We start from the raw sequence: 16,923 nt of genomic DNA, 5'->3' as shown, positions 1-16,923 counted from the left end.
AGTAAGACCTTTGAAGATAGGCTAACGCCAGATCAAAAGACCATTGTAGAACTGGCAGCGAGAAACTTTACCCAGGTAGTAAAGTATGGACTAATTTATTTTCATTTTCTTCAGGACTTACAGGAATTTGTTATTATGCTAGTAGTTTTTTTTTTTTTTTTAAATTTGGTAGCTGTAATTAATTGTCTTATGTTAAATCTTTAAAAGCATAAGTTTTTAGGGATAAACGCATATTTAGACCAGTTTAGTGAAGTGTATGGCTTTTCAAATTATGGTTTAATCATTTAAAAAATTATTATACTTAAAATGTTGTGTATTTGACAAATAAAGCTATTTTTGGGATAACCTGGTTCATCATATTTTTTGCAGTTTTTGCTGTTTATCACTTTTTAGAAAGTTCAATTTATTTGAAGGTAACTTAAGCACACCTGTTTTAAATCATTTAAACCTGTTTTTGTTATGTAGGTCTTCCTGTGTTTTCAGAAAGTTGCTGCTGAAATCCTTGGAATCAAGTTAAACAAAGCAGAAATAGAACAGTCACAGGTGATTATATTGAACTGTATATTTTAAAAAATAATTTATTTCTTAAAAGACATTAATTTTCACCCTGAATCCTTTTACATTCATGCATTCTATGTACATATCCCTAAAAGCCTTAAAAATAGATTGTGTGTATGAATCAGTGTTTATTGCAGAAGGTGGAGGATGTTAACTTTTTGCCAAATGATGGAACCTCATTGAAACCTCATTTTGTCCTTTTTGTTGGAAAAATGAGATTAATACAATAAAAATTTCATCAGTGGTTAAATAATGGGTTAAGGAACTGACTGTATTATTTTGTACTTCTTTATTCAAGTTCTTCTTCCATGATTACTGTACAATATCCTTTTTATATTTTATACAAAATCCCAACTATAATATTTATCAAAGTTTAGTCTTAACTAGTAAGAGTTTACCCCATTTGGCATCTTCCATGTTTGCTTTGGTAAAACATTATTTTTTCTAAAGTCTTGCTCTCTGTTCTTCTCTAAAAGGTCCTGCCTTGTAATGATATTAATTCTTCATGTTATTTTATTGTTAATTTAATAATGGTATTAATTATTGAGGATTTCTGAATTCTTTCACTGTTCGTAGACTGTTCTCTTAGACTAAGAAATAAACATGAATACCAATAGTCAAGCATTTAAAAATACCACTACAATAGCATACCAATTCACATGTTTGAGTGAATGAAAAATCAGAGCAAGAGTCTGTAGTTTAAAGTCAGGCTTCGGAAGTGATTTGCTTAGAAGCAACATATAAATTGCACTTTCCCTCAATCCGCTCCACTCTGTCCCTGCTCTGTGAAGCTAAAAAGGTATAACAGTCTTTCCCCATCGTTAAATTTTTCTTGAATTCTTTTAGAGTTAGTTCTGTCATGGTCGCTCTTTGTGTGTGCATGTGTGTGTGTGTTTAAACAATTTGAGCAGATATCAGTTGAAAATTGTTATGCTGATATGGCTGTTTCTAGAACTTCATTAAAATATTTGGAACTCTGGAAATCTGCTACTTTTATTTCTCATTATTCAAAAGACATTTCAGCACTTACTGTGGCCAGGCACAGTGTTCTGATATTTGTGCCATATAAATTGCTCCCAGACACAAAAATAGCTACTTCGTTTTGGCCTAGGAGGATGGATACAAGAAAGAGAAATTACCATGATTTGCTTGATAGTACTGACCTTGGCAGACCCCAGAGGTCAAGTGATTCCTCTGCTTTTTAGCTTCACTCCCTAAATGATGTTTCTCCCTGGTTAGATAGTCTATGAATGATTATCAACCAATCATAAATGATTTATTGGTCATATATTATAAGTGTGGTTTAGTGGTGGATTCAGAGGAGATTTAAAAGAGTTTAAGATGCAGTCCTTGCTTTCAGTGAAGAAAATTAATATATTATGTGCTAGGCACTGTGTTATCTCATTTTACCTAATTATAATAACTCTGTGGGGCAGGTGGCACTTCATCATTTTATGGGTAGAGCACTGAGACTGTGGAGAGGTTAAGTAACTTGATCTACTAATCTACAACTAGGCAGTGGTGGAGCCAGGATTTGAACTCAGGCCTGTCTGATAGCACTGCCCCTAATGTTTCCATTCTGCCATATTGGGGGAAGATTTACTGGGTAGTTTGGAGTAGGGAGTTGAAAAAGAAGCTGGCATGAACAAGTTGAAAAGCTTAGGTTGTATTTTGGAAACAGAAGAGTAGTTTGGTTAAAATAAATGACCATTTGTGTTGGAGTGTGAAGGGAATTTGAGAAAAAGATTATGGAGATTTATGAATGCCAAGTTGATAAATTTTATCTCATGTATTGACAGTGGAAAATAATTTTAAGCAAGGAAATAAATGAAAGCAGTTTTTAGATAGGATTAATCTAATGGGATTTGTGTGTGTGTGTATGGATGTGAAAGAGATTGAAAGCAAGGAGACTGGGTTACTGTCCTCATGTGATAAGGACCAGAATCGGGGTGGAAGGGAAAGAATGGATGTAAGAGACATTTCACAGAAGAATCAATAGGACTTGTGGAATGACTGGATAAAAGGGAGAAGAAGTCCAAGATCACGTTGAGGTTTCTCACCTGAGGAATGGAGAAAAGGGGAGACCCAGCGATGAGCCCCCCCAAGAGGAGAAGCTGTACTGGTGTGGCACAGGAGGCTGCACTGAGAAGGGAGTGTACATCGCTTGAGCCCCAGAGCAGTGCTCAGGTTCAGTGACAACTCCAGGGAGACGGAGTAACTGGGATACTTTTGAAAGACAGAGTTCTAGGGAAGCTTTATTAATATTTGTAGCTCACTCTTAGTCACAAGAGCCAAAGAGTTACTGTTTGGACTTTAGAGATGGACTTAACATCTAGGCATATTTTAACTAAAGCAGCATCAGATGTGTTAACTACATAGTTCCCCAGCCTCCCTATACACCCCACCTTGTTTGTTAGTGTACCCCATCTTCTTCATTATGCTCTGAAGTTTAATTCTATCTTCAGTTTGTTGGTGTTGACTTTGAATTCATTCATTTGAAGATGCATCCAAGCTGCTAGAGGCCTCCTTTATTGTGTTTGTCAGAATCCTTCGTATAGGGAAACCTCATTCTCCATTCCTGAGATCAATGAATTTGGTGCCTTTGCCAGTTAAATTATTTATTTCACAGTGGAAACATTTTTGAAAGTTCATTATTTTTAAAAGATGTTTCTAAGAGCATACTTGCAAGCTGTGTTAAGCACAGTGTTTTTTTTTATTGAAATGTATTTGACACAACATTTGACAGGACAACATCTTTCTTGTCCCCCCATCTCCTGGAAACCACCATTTTATTCTTTGTTTTTACAAGTTTGGCTTTTTAAAATTCCACATATGAGTAATATCATACAGTACTTGTCTTTCTCTGTCTGACTTACCTCATTTTGCACAGTATGCTCAAAGTCTCTTCATGTTTTTACAAATGAGAGGATGTCCTCCTTTCTCCTGGCTGAATAATATTACATTGTATATATATATATATATATATATATATATATATATATATATACATACCACATTTTCTTTATTCACCTATCAATGGACATTTAGGTTGTTTCCATAGTTTGCTTATTATAAATAACACTATAATGAACATGGGGGTGCATATACCTTTTTGAGTTATTGTTTCATTTTCTTCGGATAAATACCCAGAGGTGGAACTGCTGGATGGTATGGTAGTTCTATTCTTAACTTTTTGAGGAAGCTCCATATTGTTTTCCAGTGGCTGCACCAATTTACATTCCCACCCACAGTGCATAAGGGTTTCCTTTTCTCCACATCCTCACTAGCACTTCTCTCTTATATTCTTGATGACAGCCATTCTAATAGGTGTGAGGTGCTATCTCATTGTAGTTTTAATTTGATGATTAGTGATATTGAGCATCTTTTCATGTACCTGTTGGCCATTTGATGTCTTCTGAAAGTTCATTTAAAACCAAAGAAGTTCAGATTTTATATCTATAGAGAGTGGGGGAGTAGGGAGGAAAGGGAGGGGGAGAGAGAGAGAGCTTATGCACCTGTTTTCTGTAGTTTTTATGTCATTTGAAAGATTCCTGAGGGAATTCGGTGTCACAAAGTGATAAAGTGTTTTGTATTATTTTATACAGAAGGAGCTAGACTATAGACTCACCAGTTACACGCAAGTTGACGCTATAGTAATTTCATTTGTGACAAATATTTATAATAAGGTTTTAGTCTTAGTTCCATTCACTGATTATTTAAAGAGATTCTGCTATTTTAATTCTAACCGAGATTATTCCTGTTTGGGAGTCATATAAAATGAGTTATCAACACACTTTACAAGCTTTTCAAGGAAGGGAAGAGGGAGAAAAGAAAGGGAATGCAGCTTATTAATACAGCAAACATTTTTTGAGAGTCTACTTTGTGCCAGAACACTAGAATCTGGGATACAAAGGTGAATAAGTTAAAGTCCTTGTCCTCAACGACTCCCAGAATACATGAAGGCAGACAAATATGTTAAGTATGCTCTAGATACATTTTTTACAATTCCCAATTAGTGACATTTTCACTGGCCAGTTAATAAACTATGACTTTGTTTGGTTTGAACTAGGTATGCATTAGTTTCTTTTCTTTTTTATTGAATTATAGTTGACTTAAAATATTATATTGATTTCAGGTGTACAACATACTGATTTGATATTTTTACAGATTACACTCCATATAAAGTTATTTAAAAATATTGGCTATATTCCCTGTACTGTACATTACATCCTTGTATTTTATTTATTTTATACCTAGGAGTTTGTACCTCTTAGTCCCCTTCCCCTATCCTGCCCCTTCCCTCTTCTCTCTCCCCACTGGTAACCACTAGTTTATTCTCCATATCTGTGAGTCTATTTCCATTTTGTTATATTAGTTTGTTTGTTTTATTTTTTAGATTCCACAAATAAGTGAAAGCACATAATATTTGTTTTTCTCTCTCTGACTTATTTCACCAAACATAATAACCTCCAAGTCCATCCATGTTGTTGCAGATGGCAAAATTTCATTCTTTTTATGGCTGAGTAATATTCCATTGTGTGTCTGTATGTGTGTGTGTTTGTGTATGGCACATCTTCTTTATCCATTCATGTGCTGATGGACACTTACATGACTTCCATATCTTGCTTATTGTAAATAATGCTGCTATGAACATTGGGGTGCATATATCTTTTCAAATAGTGTCTTCATTTTCTACAGATATATACCCAAGAATGGAATTACTGGATCATATGGTATTTCTATTTTTAGTTTTTTGGGGAACCTCCATAGTGTTTTCCGTCGTGGCTGCACCCATTTACATTCCCACCAACAGTATACTAGGGTTCTCTTTTTTACACATTCTTGCCAACTTGTTATTTCTTGTCCTTTTGACAGTAGTCATTCTGACAGGTGTGAGATGATAATCTCATTGACGTTCTGATTTGCATTTCCTTGATGATTAGCATTGTTGAGCATATTTTCATGTGTCTTGGCCATCTGTATGTTTTGTGTAGAAGAATGCCTATTAAGGTCCTCTTAACATTTTTAAATCTGTTTTTTGTTTTGTTTTGTTTTTGTTTTTTTATATTGAGTTGTATGAGTTTTTTTTCTGTATTTTGGATATCAACTCTTTATCAAATATATCATTTGCAAATATTTTCTCCCATTCATTAGGCGGCCTTTTCATTATTTAATGCTTATTTAATGTGGCCTTTTGTTGATGCTTTCCTTCTCTCTGCATAAGCTTTTTTTTTCTTTTTTTAACATCTTTATTGGAGTATAATTGCTTTACAATGTAGTGTTAGTTTCTGCTGTACAACAAAGTGAATCAGCTATACGTATACATATATCCGCATTTCCCCTCCCTCTTGCGTCTCCCTCCCACCCTCCCTATCCCACCCCTCTAGGTGGTCACAAAGCACCGAGCTGATCTCCCTGTGCTTCTCTGCATAAGCTTTTAAGTTTGATTAGGTTCCATTTATTTATTTTGCTTTTACTTCCCTTGCCTGAGGAGACAGTTCCAAAAAAATATTACTAAGACCTACAGATCATATTCCATTTTTTTCTTTTTCTATTCACTTTTAAAATTTATTTCTTTCATATAGTTTCAAAACCAGATGGGATAAAACCATGTAGATAAACCTTGCGTTTTATAGATTAGGAGATGGTGAAGACCAAAGAGGTGAAGTAACTTGCCCAAAGTTGTGAATGTTACTGGCAGCCTATAATGGCACATGATACAGAAGAAAAAGCTCCCACTGTGTGTAAAGTGTCATGCTTTTCAAAATGTTATATCCATGCTTTAAATGGTAACCTATAATCTTTGCACTTTGAATTTGTATCAAGCATAGTATTCTTTAATTTATTTAATATTCTTTAATAGTTTACACATCTGTTTTCCATGCTAGACTTTTTTTTTGTTTTTTTTAACATCTTTATTGGAGTATAATTGCTTTACAACGGTGTGTTAGTTTCTGCTTTATAACAAAGTGAATCAGTTATACATATACATATGTTCCCATATCTCTTCCCTCTTGCATCTCCCTCCCTCCCACCCTCCCTATACCACCCCTCTAGGTGGTCACAAAGCACCGAGCTGATCTCCCTGTGCTATGCAGCTGCTTCCCACTAGCTATCTATTTTACGTTTGGTAGTGTATATATGTCCATGCCACTCTCTCACTTTGTCACAGCTTACCCTTCCCCCTCCCCATATCCTCAAGTCCATTCTCTAGTAGGTCTGTGTCTTTATTCCCGTCTTGCCACTAGGTTCTTCATGACATTTTTTTTTCCTTAGATTCCATATATATGTGTTAGCATACTGTATTTGTTTTTCTCTTTCTGCCTTACTTCACTCTGTATGACAGACTCTAACTCCATCCACTTCACTACAAATAACCCAATTTCGTTTCTTTTTATGGCTGAGTAATATTCCATTGTATATATGTGCCACATCTTCTTTTTCCATTCATCTGATGATGGACACTTAGGTTGCTTCCATGTCCTGGCTATTGTAAATAGAGCTGCAATGGACATTTTGGTACATGACTCTTTTTGAATTATGGTTTTCTCAGGGTATATGCCCAGTAGTGGGATTGCTGGGTCGTATGGTAGTTCTATTTTTAGTTTTTTAAGGAACCTCCATACTGTTCTCCATAGTGGCTGTATCAATTTACATTCCCACCAACAGTGCAAGAGGGTTCCCTTTTCTCCACACCCTCTCCAGCATTTACTGTTTCTAGATTTTTTGATGATGGCCATTCTGACCGGTGTGAGATGATATCTCAGTGTAGTTTTGATTTGCATTTCTCTAATGATTAATGATGTTGAGCATTCTTTCATGTGTTTGTTGGCAATCTGTATATCTTCTTTGGAGAAATGTCTATTTAGGTCTTCTGCCCATTTTTGGATTAGGTTGTTTGTTTTTTTGTTATTGAGCTGCATGAGCTGCTTGTGTATTCTGCAGATTAATCCTTTGTCAGTTGCTTCCTTTGCAAATCTTTTCTCCCATTCTGAGGGTTGTCTTTTGGTCTTGTTTATGGTTTCCTTTGCTGTGCAAAAGCTTTTAAGTTTCATTAGGTCCCATTTGTTTTTATTTCCATTTCTCTAGGAGCTGGGTCAAAAAGGATCTTGCTGTGATTTATGCCACAGAGTGTTCTGCCCATGTTTTCCTCTAAGAGTTCTATAGTGTCTGGCCTTACATTTAGGTCTTTAATCCATTTTGAGTTTATTTTTGTGTATGGTGTTAGGGAGTGTTCTAATTTCATACTTTTACATGTACCTGTCCAGTTTTCCCAGCACCATTTATTGAAGAGGCTGTCTTTTCTCCACTGTATATGCTTGCCTCCTTTATCAAAGATAAGGTGACCATATGTGCGTGGGTTTATCTCTGGGCTTTCTATCCTGTTCCATTGATTTATATTTCTGTTTTTGTGCCAGTACCATATTGTCTTGATTACTGTAGCTTTGTAGTATAGTCCATGCTAAACTCTTATGCGTCTCAGAAAACAGAGATCATGTATTATTTATATGAATGTTTCCAATACCTAGAATAGTGGTTTGCTTTGAATGAGTGATAGTGACAGGTGTTTCAGCTGTCAAAGTATGTTTACTCCCTATCCTGAGCATGATAAACTATGACTTTTGCAAAGGTAAATTTGTTACTAACTATCTGGACTAAAACACAGTAGTAGAATTGACCAAATTTATCTTTAGTGTCTTCCAAAGAGTCAGTCTCTACTGCTTATACCTTACCTCAACTCCTAGGTTGCTTTCTTTCTTACCCTTATGGAGAGTTACCATTTCCAGTATCTGCTCACAACTCTTTGACAAAACAAGGGTTAAGCTGGTGTTCAACCACACAGCTCCCTTCCTCTTAGGGCCACTGCATTATTTTCACTCAACTGACTAATAGCAGAGAGTAATTGAGTGTACTTTGTGGCTCCAAAAATAAAGGTGGGTGTTTTGTAGGAAACATTTTCTCTGAAAATGTCAATGAATGAATGACTTGTAAACAAGCCGACTACTGTGAAATCACCTATCATGAAGTTTATGACATGGAAATTATGCTTTTGTTACTCATAGAAAGCAAAGCTCTGAATATGCAGAGCTTTGGTTCTGGCTTCCAGTTCAGGAACTTTGTGCAAAGCTTTATGTCAGACAGCCAAGGCCCCCAAGAAAGATGTTGCCTTGTTAGTTCTGTATTAATTTGATGAGAACTAATGGTGAAAATCCAAGTCATTTATGTTAGTCAATAACTTTGACCAGAATGTCTTGACCACAGGTCAGTAACCTGGTTGTGTTTATAGGATAGGGTTTAAACCATCATTTTGGAGGATTAATGAGTTGCTTACTGATTATGAAAATCCCTTCTCTTTATTGTAACCCATAGTTTGGTGTGAAACAATTAGTTTTGGGGAGGCCAGATGATGGTGTTCAACGTTTCACTGATGTAGCCCCCTCATACGTCATGTGGCAGTTGGTAATGCTTCTGTTGATAGCATCAGGCTGAGTGCCTAGTAAATCATGAGTCTTATCCAGAAGTTAATACTGCCTGCTAGAGAACTGAAGCAGAGCCCATCCAAGGCTATTATACCGTAGTGTCCTGTTCATTCACTCTCAGTTGTTTATCCTATCTTTATAAACATTATCACAAGCAGCAACCTGATTAACATGTTTTTTTCTGTATGTGCTAATTAATAGATGCTATTATGAAGGAAGATATTTCTGAAATAAAATATTTGAACTCATTAAAAGTGAGGATAGTTTCAAGTCCAAAAAATTGGGGGAGCGTGTCATCTCTCTCATATTTGTCATATGTGGTCTTTTCATCATAAGGGTTATAGCAATCAAAAAACCTAACTAGTTTTGATTCTTTATTTAGCAAAACTCTTAGATATTTGAAAACAACAGCTGTTGTGCTTAAATATTGTATGTCAGAATTTTTTTTTTAATGATAGAAAAGTGTGTTTTGAACTTACTTATTTCTGTATGGAATTTGGAAACATGTAGGTTAGGGTTGTGTGAGGGGTGGGGGAATGAGCTTCAAAAGAAAGTCTTTGAAAAGTAATAAATATTATTAAATGTAAAAATTGTAAATAACATATAGCTTCCTCTGATTTATGCATCCTCTCCCCACCTTCAAAGAAAATGAATCACTCCTTCTTCTTTGTTCCCACAACATATTTTTAAGTCTACTAGTAAAGCACTTATCTGGTATGACAGTTAGCTGTGTACATGTTCTCTTTCCATTAGGTCCATAGCAACTTATGAACAAATCCTGTGTAATTCATCATTTGTTCCTAGTGTAGAGCAACTGGCACATAGTAGATCCTCAGTAATGTTTGTAAAAAGAAATTGAATTGGGACCTTGGCTGCACTTTAGCATAGAAAAGCCCCCAAATGCTTTGTTGCCCTCTGAAATATTGGGCATTATATATATTATGTGTAATTGTGATATCAAAAATAGAACCCACAGCTTCTCTGAGAGGTTCAGCAGACATGTCTGTTTCAGTAATTAAATAGAATTGTAGAGAATAATGTTTCTTGGATCTTTGTTCATTTTCTTTACTTTTATATGCATATATTTTGCTATTTCTTTTGTGACATGTTTAAATTTATGTGTGTATTTCTTTTTCTACTTTGGTGTTTGGTCCCTTCTATTTTCAGTCATTGAACAAACTTTCTGTTTTTTCTTTCTTTTTTTCCTCTTTCTTCTGCATCTTGTTTATGTTGTACGGAATTGACAGCATATTGTCAGGGCAGAAATAGTGAAGTACCCGGAAGAAGATAATCAACATACCAACTCTGCTCAGAGTAGAATCTGTTCAGTACAGTAGTGCAGGTATTAATTGATAAACTGTTGCAATTTGGGGGAGGAGGGTGGGGAGAACTAGTGAATGCTGTCTTGTTCTTTATTCTTTATGAATAGAGAAGTTCAAATGATTATTGTACATTATTGGGAATTAATATTGAATAAGTCCTGGTTTAGAACTTTGAAAAATTGATCCTTTGCTGGGAGACTTATGACTTACACAAGGAATCGGGAAAAAATTAAAGTAATATTTCAGTTACTTTCAAACGTATTTGTCTTTATGGTTGTGTTTATTACACGTGCAGTGAAGTGGAGAATTGAGGCAGTTATTTCATTATTCATTACTTACCATTTTTTCCTGAACTAGCCTGGTAATTGAAAGAGTATTTTTAAAATTTGCCTTGAGTTACCCTTCTTTGTCTGCTTGTGTGTGCAGTTAGTAAAAGAGTTGAAAACAGTAAAGGATTTGTTTTACTTTAAATAATTACTTAGAGATGAACGTTAGGGCATATTGCTAAATTCATTGTTTAAGATATTCCTTGAAGTGTGTGTTAGAGGGAAGGAATGAAGAGTTAAAAGTGTCTTTTGGTTTAAATTATTTTAGAAACATGAATATGAGGTAATTTTCTAACTTTCTCATTATTCTATATTTTGTTAGAGTCATTATTCATAACCAATAGTGAGCTATTTGGAAGTAAGTTAGGGATTTGGGAGAACACTTTTAAAAATTGGGTTGCTTAAAACATTTCTTCTTTATATGTAACTTCTCTTTGACATTTATATCTCTTTTCACTAACTCACAAATTGATAAACATTCTTTAAAAAGTTATGACTGGATATAATGATTTATGGAAATATTAATAAATAATGATATTCTTTGAAATGGTGAGGTCTTATCTATGAATTAAGATATATAAATGATTAATTTTAATTCCTTTGCTTTAAATTATAACCAGGGCTTAATTTTTCATATTGATTTGCCAATTTTTTATTAGACTTGTGGTAACCTCAAGTTATTATTGTCATAAAACCAGAGAAGACTCAGTAAAAGAAATGCTATTACATCCTTAACAGAGTTACCCCTGCCCCGCTGCTCCCTCACCCTCCACCAAAATATATCCCAGCTTGACCTTAGTTGGTCCTGGCTGGTTCTTTTAATATCAGCTCCTGCTTCATTTATGATGTCTATCATCAGGAGTTCACCAAAGTTCAGAAAATAAAAATATACTTTAAGGAGCTCTTTCTAAATGTTCTGATGTCCTGATAATAACTTTGTTTTCTTTTATGACAGAGGGTGGTGAAGGCAGATATTGTAAACTACAACCAGGAACCTATGTCAAGAACTGTTAACCCTCCTAGAAGCTCTATGTGTGCAGTTCAGTGAGCGCATTTTTCTTCTGTATTGATAGTTCTGGCTGCCCTTCGCCTCTGTGTGGGCTCGAGGACCTCTAGGAACTTGTTTTATCAGTGACCATCTCTGTAGTTCAGTTAACGCTTTCCTCTCAACTCGCTTCATCATTGCGTGTTGCCTCAGCCGCAGGCAGCTCCTTGGACTGGAAAGAATTCAACTTTGGGACCACACACTTTGAATTCAAAATGGAAAGCCCGTTCTCTGGAATGAGACTGCTTCATTGAAAAAGAATAATGTTGGTTCTCTTTATGTCCTCACTTCTTTTTTCCCTGATGTAAGTTGTTTTAAACAAATATGAAAACTATCTAAGTCTTGATCATCAGCCAGGATTTTGCCACAGCACAGTTTCATACTCTTATCTGAACTCATACCTGGCAAAGTATGCTTCAGAGTGCAAACATTTAAACGAGTAATATATTTTATCTACAGATACTTAAGAAGGCATTCTTCTGCTCTCTATTGTGAGTGAAAATATATAAAGCTGTATCTAACTGAAAATGCTTGAAATAAAGCTATAATAGAAATATTTTTTTCATTTTTTAAAAAAGAGCCTAAATTCTTTATATTTTAGCTGTAGCTCACAAAGTAGTGAGTATTGGATATTGTATTTTTATTGTTGTATCATGATCATTATGTGTTGTGTAAAACTCAGGTTAGATGGCTTTGTGAATTCTGATAAACGTTCAGCTGATGCTCCATGTGGACTTTCTCCTGCCAACTCTGTAAGAGTACTTCCAGAATGAATTATGACGATTGTTGGATCATTGTGGATCAGACTGTACCTGATGTTCAGATGTTTTTCTCCTGCAAATAAATTTATTTAAATTACTTTGGGGGGAGAATTTTCTTTCAGCCATCTTCCCTTTAGTTACAGAAAAACAAGGTGTTTTTGGATACAAATCAGCGATCGTGTGAAGTTTAATAAACATTCAGTCACTTAGAGTTGTTAGGGTATTTGTTGGACTGGTTAAAATCCAGACCCCACAGCCTGGCATTTCACGAGCTCCATATCAGCTGCATCCTACCCCCCTACCTTTTCTCATGCTGCTCTTCTGTGTACTGCCTGCCTCTGTGCCAGTGGAGCCACGGCTCACTCCTGTGTGACTGATGCTTTCTGATGCTCTGCCTTCCTGTCTTTGCTGCATAGGTCCCTCTGCCTGGAATTCCTTCCCCCTCTCCAAATGTCTGCCTTCTGTCAGTCAGCCTTTTGACACCATGAGGGCAGGGCTCTCTCTGTCTTGGTAACAGTTGTGTTGCGTTGTTTGTGCGCAGGCGCAGTGCCTGGCTGGCATATGGGTGTTCTGTATTGGCCACATCGAAACGGGATGAATGCTGCTCCTCTGCAAAACCCCTCCTGTCTCCACAGCTGCAAATTCCACGTGAGCACCTCTTGGATGGCCATTACACCTTCCAGCCTTGGATCACAGTTATTTGTGTCCTTGTGTTATATTGTTCATAGACCATGAGCTTACTGAAGGACAGTCCTGGGTCTCTTTTTTCTCACGTCCTTCAGGAGTGCCTGTCAGGGTGCGTTCCTCATAGGAGACTTGCCAGAGGTGTGTGTAGAAATTTTGGACATTTAATTTTACAGCTGTAAGGGATTTTAGAAAACTTGTTATTTCACATCTTGTGTGGCTAAGGAAACCGAAGTCTGGAGAGAAAAAGGAACTTGCCAGAGGTGGGGAAGCCCCTGGTGGTTCTGGCGCTCCCTGCTGTCCCAGGACCTGGGCAGGGGCAGGCGGGGCCGTGAGCTGCTCTGGTATAATCATATTTTAAAAAAAAAGAAAAAAAAAGGAACTTGCAAGAGGTCATGGAATCACAGAGGTAGACCCCATAGGAGATCTTCTGTCTCTTGGCCAGGGTGACACTTTTTCAAGAGTGGTTTGAAATTTAAGAAATTTAAAAATTGTGACTGCTGTACTTGTTAGACATTGAGTCCAGTCTTTCATTACTTTGATTTCTGTATTTTTCATTTTATAGCAACTAAGCAGCCTTTTTAAGCCTTTCAAGGTGGCATGCCCTTCAAGATGGTTCAGTTTATCCTTCCTTTCAACATCTTTCTAATATATGCTGGTCAGTCTGCTAGGGCCTTTAGCAGAATATAAAGTTGAGTAAAAGATTTCAACCCTCAAGGACGCTACAGTCTAGTGGGAGAGATGTTTGTTATTGTTGCTGCTGTTTCAAAGCTGTGACTGACTGAAGTCTACTACTGAACTAAACTTACCCAAGGCTTTACATTCAGTAAGGGGTTAGGCCATGCCCTTTTGATCATTTCATGTCATTTATATATGTATGTGAAAATTTGAAGAGTTTTCAAAAGTTCTTTTTTTTCAGTCCCAATTATTGCAGTACTAAAAGGTATAACTTAACACATATATATGATTATACAGGCATCTGGAGAAGGCTGAGAGAAATTATATAAGGTCTATGATCAGGCCAAAATACTTTAGTTATGTGTTTATAAAGTCAGAGCACCGAATGGGCCTGAACGGGGCAGGCAAGAGAATGGCCTTTGTGGGCTTGCTCCGTCCGGGACATTTCCAGGCACTTATCACATGAGCTATTATATTTTCACGCCGATCTATGAGAAGGTTATCACTGTTCCTGTCATGCACATGAGGACATCGAAGTGGGAAGTGAGTGATTACACCAAGTCCCTCTTCGAGTAAGTGGTAAAGCCAGGATCCACACAAACCATTTCTGAGATGGGATGGACTAGGCTGGGTACCGAATTAGGTTGCCTTCCATTTGTGAAGATCACAATTGACCTTCCTGGGGGTTGACCAGGCCTGGGTGTTATGTTGTTCTTTTGAGAAGTGGTGATGGCCAGCGCTGGCCATCACCACTTTCTCACACCGACCATCTAGACCAGCAAGCTGTGTGTCCAGAGAGGCTAGTGGTTGTAAATTTGCCCTCTGATCACTGAGGTAAGGACAGAAAAATGCCTCCCCTGCCTTTGGTCTCATTGGTTTTATGTCTCTCCCCTCTAAGCTTGACCAGTCATGGAGAGCCTTTTGGCTCAAGGAAAGCAAGCACAGTGAACATGCAATAGAGCATATGGCCAAAGCAGATTTCTGAATTCCATATTACAATTTTCCCCATACCTCGGGTTTTATTTTTGAAACAAAAACGTAGGATTCATGCTTATTTTACTTTGACTGTTACCTCTCCTGTCTACAGTTTTTAATTTAAAAAATTACAAGTCTTTCCATCTAGTTTTAGGCACTTTGTCTCCTGAAGACGCATGCTATAAAGTTTCAAACACATTGTGGTCACTTCTGCTTATTGAACTTTTGAAAACACAAAAGTTTTCAGCCAGAACTGGTCATTGGATGCTGCCTTTCAAATGCACCCTCTATTATGTGTGGCAAACCACTCTGGAGTGGTTTTTGGAGTGGCCCAAAGAACTCCTCCTGTGACTGCTTTATTATTCCAGGAGGAGGTAAGCCAGGGCGCTTTAAAGTCGATCACTGAAACAATGTGATGGGGCATAATAATTTGTGTGTCGTTTAAAAATAGAAAAGTTTTCTGGCCATAACCCATTCTGGTGATTGCTATAATGTTGGACATCCTGAAAAACAGTCGCAAGATTCAGAGGAAATGGAAATGCAGACCTATTGAGCATTGTGGCAGACATCTGTCGGCCTCCTCTCCAACATCATGTCACCACTTCTCCCAACAACAGTTTCCTGATTTCCTGATGGAGCCCTCCTCCATTTTCAGCCACTCACGGCTCTAGGGGTAGATTCTCATTGGCTTAAACCTATTAGGATATTAATTCCTCTTGGCCTCAGTGATTGGCTCAGAAATGAGTGGTTAATTCCATCCGAGCTAATGAAACTGGAGGGTACATTTGCTGAGGTTTCTGAAAAAGAAAAGAGGAAAGAAGAAAGCTCCCACCCCCTCAAGTTTCCAAATGACTCTTTGCCCGCTGAACTAGGATGAGAAGGCTGTAGCTCTGAGCAGCACTGGCAGCCGTCTTGAGGGCACAAAGGGCGGCCCTGCCCAAGTACATAGCTGACCCCGAGGGAGCAGAGGTGAGAAGTGGGGAGAATCCCAGTCTCTGACACTGAGCCCCAGATCACACCATGCCACGAATCATTTAACAGCGTGACTCAGTTTCCTTTATCATTTTGGCAAGTGTTAGTTTATTTTTTTGTTACTTCTTACATAAGCATCTGTCATGTATCAGGGCCTTTGCTTGGCATCAAAGAGATGAACATGATCTGTGTTTTATCCTTAAAATCTTAGTCTAGGTACATGTATAACTCATCAAACAGAGTTACCAGACTCTGTAATCAGACTGTTAAATGCTTCAATAAAACCCTAATATCGTATAGGAAGATGTGGCTTAGCAGTGAGTGAAAAAACAGGGATTTCAGATAACAGGAATCAGGGTCAACAATATAATTGCCTCTTAAAAGACTGACTCATGTACTCTTAGGCTATGTTAATACCAAAAGAGTCTCTGTTCTCTGAGTTGGTTTGTGTATACGAATCACCTGGAGAATCTTGATTTAGTAGATCTAGGATGGGGTTTGAGGCTCTGCATTTATAACAAGCTACCAAGTGATACTAATGCTGCTGGCTTTTGGATTACACTTTGAATTAGAAGAGATTAGACCATGCCTGCATTATTTTTCCTCTTATGGGTGCCCCTCTTTAAGAGGGCACGTTCTGATTATGGTGAGGGGATCCAGCGCCATAAGAAATAGTTGAAGGAAGACAGTATGCTTAATATGGAAAAGGGAAGGCCTGAGAGATACTCTGATGGTCATCTCCAAATAGGTGAAAGACCACGCTTTAGAAAAAGGTTAAACTTCCAATATAGAACCTATAGGACTCCAGAAATAGGAGGGGTGGATAGAAGCTATAGAAAGAAGATTTTGATCCAGCCCAAGAAAGAACCTTGCAAACCCCTGCTTTATGCTTTATGAAGTGTTGGGTCATGTTGCAGGGTTGCAAACTCCTATGGCATCAGGGGCTAGGTAGGTAAATGAATGAATACAAAGCAGTTAAAGAGCATAAGACAGTAGGGAGTGGGCAGTGATTTGGAGAGCATGTGCCTGTCTAAAGCCATTCCAATCCAATCTTTAAAGTTATATTGGCCAAATAAAATCCGTATGGATAAGGCTACTGCTAAGCCATATATTGGAATCATT

The 16,923-nt window shown here is 37.2% G+C and overlaps 1 protein-coding gene across 1 annotated transcript in view; it reads left to right on the top strand.

The window, feature by feature from the left end:
* RAB28 (RAB28, member RAS oncogene family) overlaps positions 1-12,589 on the top strand; it is a 93,321-nt gene extending 80,732 nt beyond the window's left edge. Inside the window, exons 6-7 of the mRNA XM_061191245.1 lie at positions 466-543; positions 11,642-12,589. Of these exons, the coding sequence (XP_061047228.1) occupies positions 466-543; positions 11,642-11,734 (171 nt within the window). The 3' untranslated portion in view covers positions 11,735-12,589. The remainder of the gene's footprint in view (positions 1-465; positions 544-11,641) is intronic.
* The last annotated feature ends 4,334 nt before the right edge of the window (positions 12,590-16,923 follow it).

The sequence above is a fragment of the Eubalaena glacialis genome, chromosome 5, assembly GCF_028564815.1.
Source record: "Eubalaena glacialis isolate mEubGla1 chromosome 5, mEubGla1.1.hap2.+ XY, whole genome shotgun sequence".
NCBI lineage: Eukaryota > Metazoa > Chordata > Mammalia > Artiodactyla > Balaenidae > Eubalaena > Eubalaena glacialis.
This window is presented reverse-complemented; position numbering and strand designations above follow the sequence as displayed.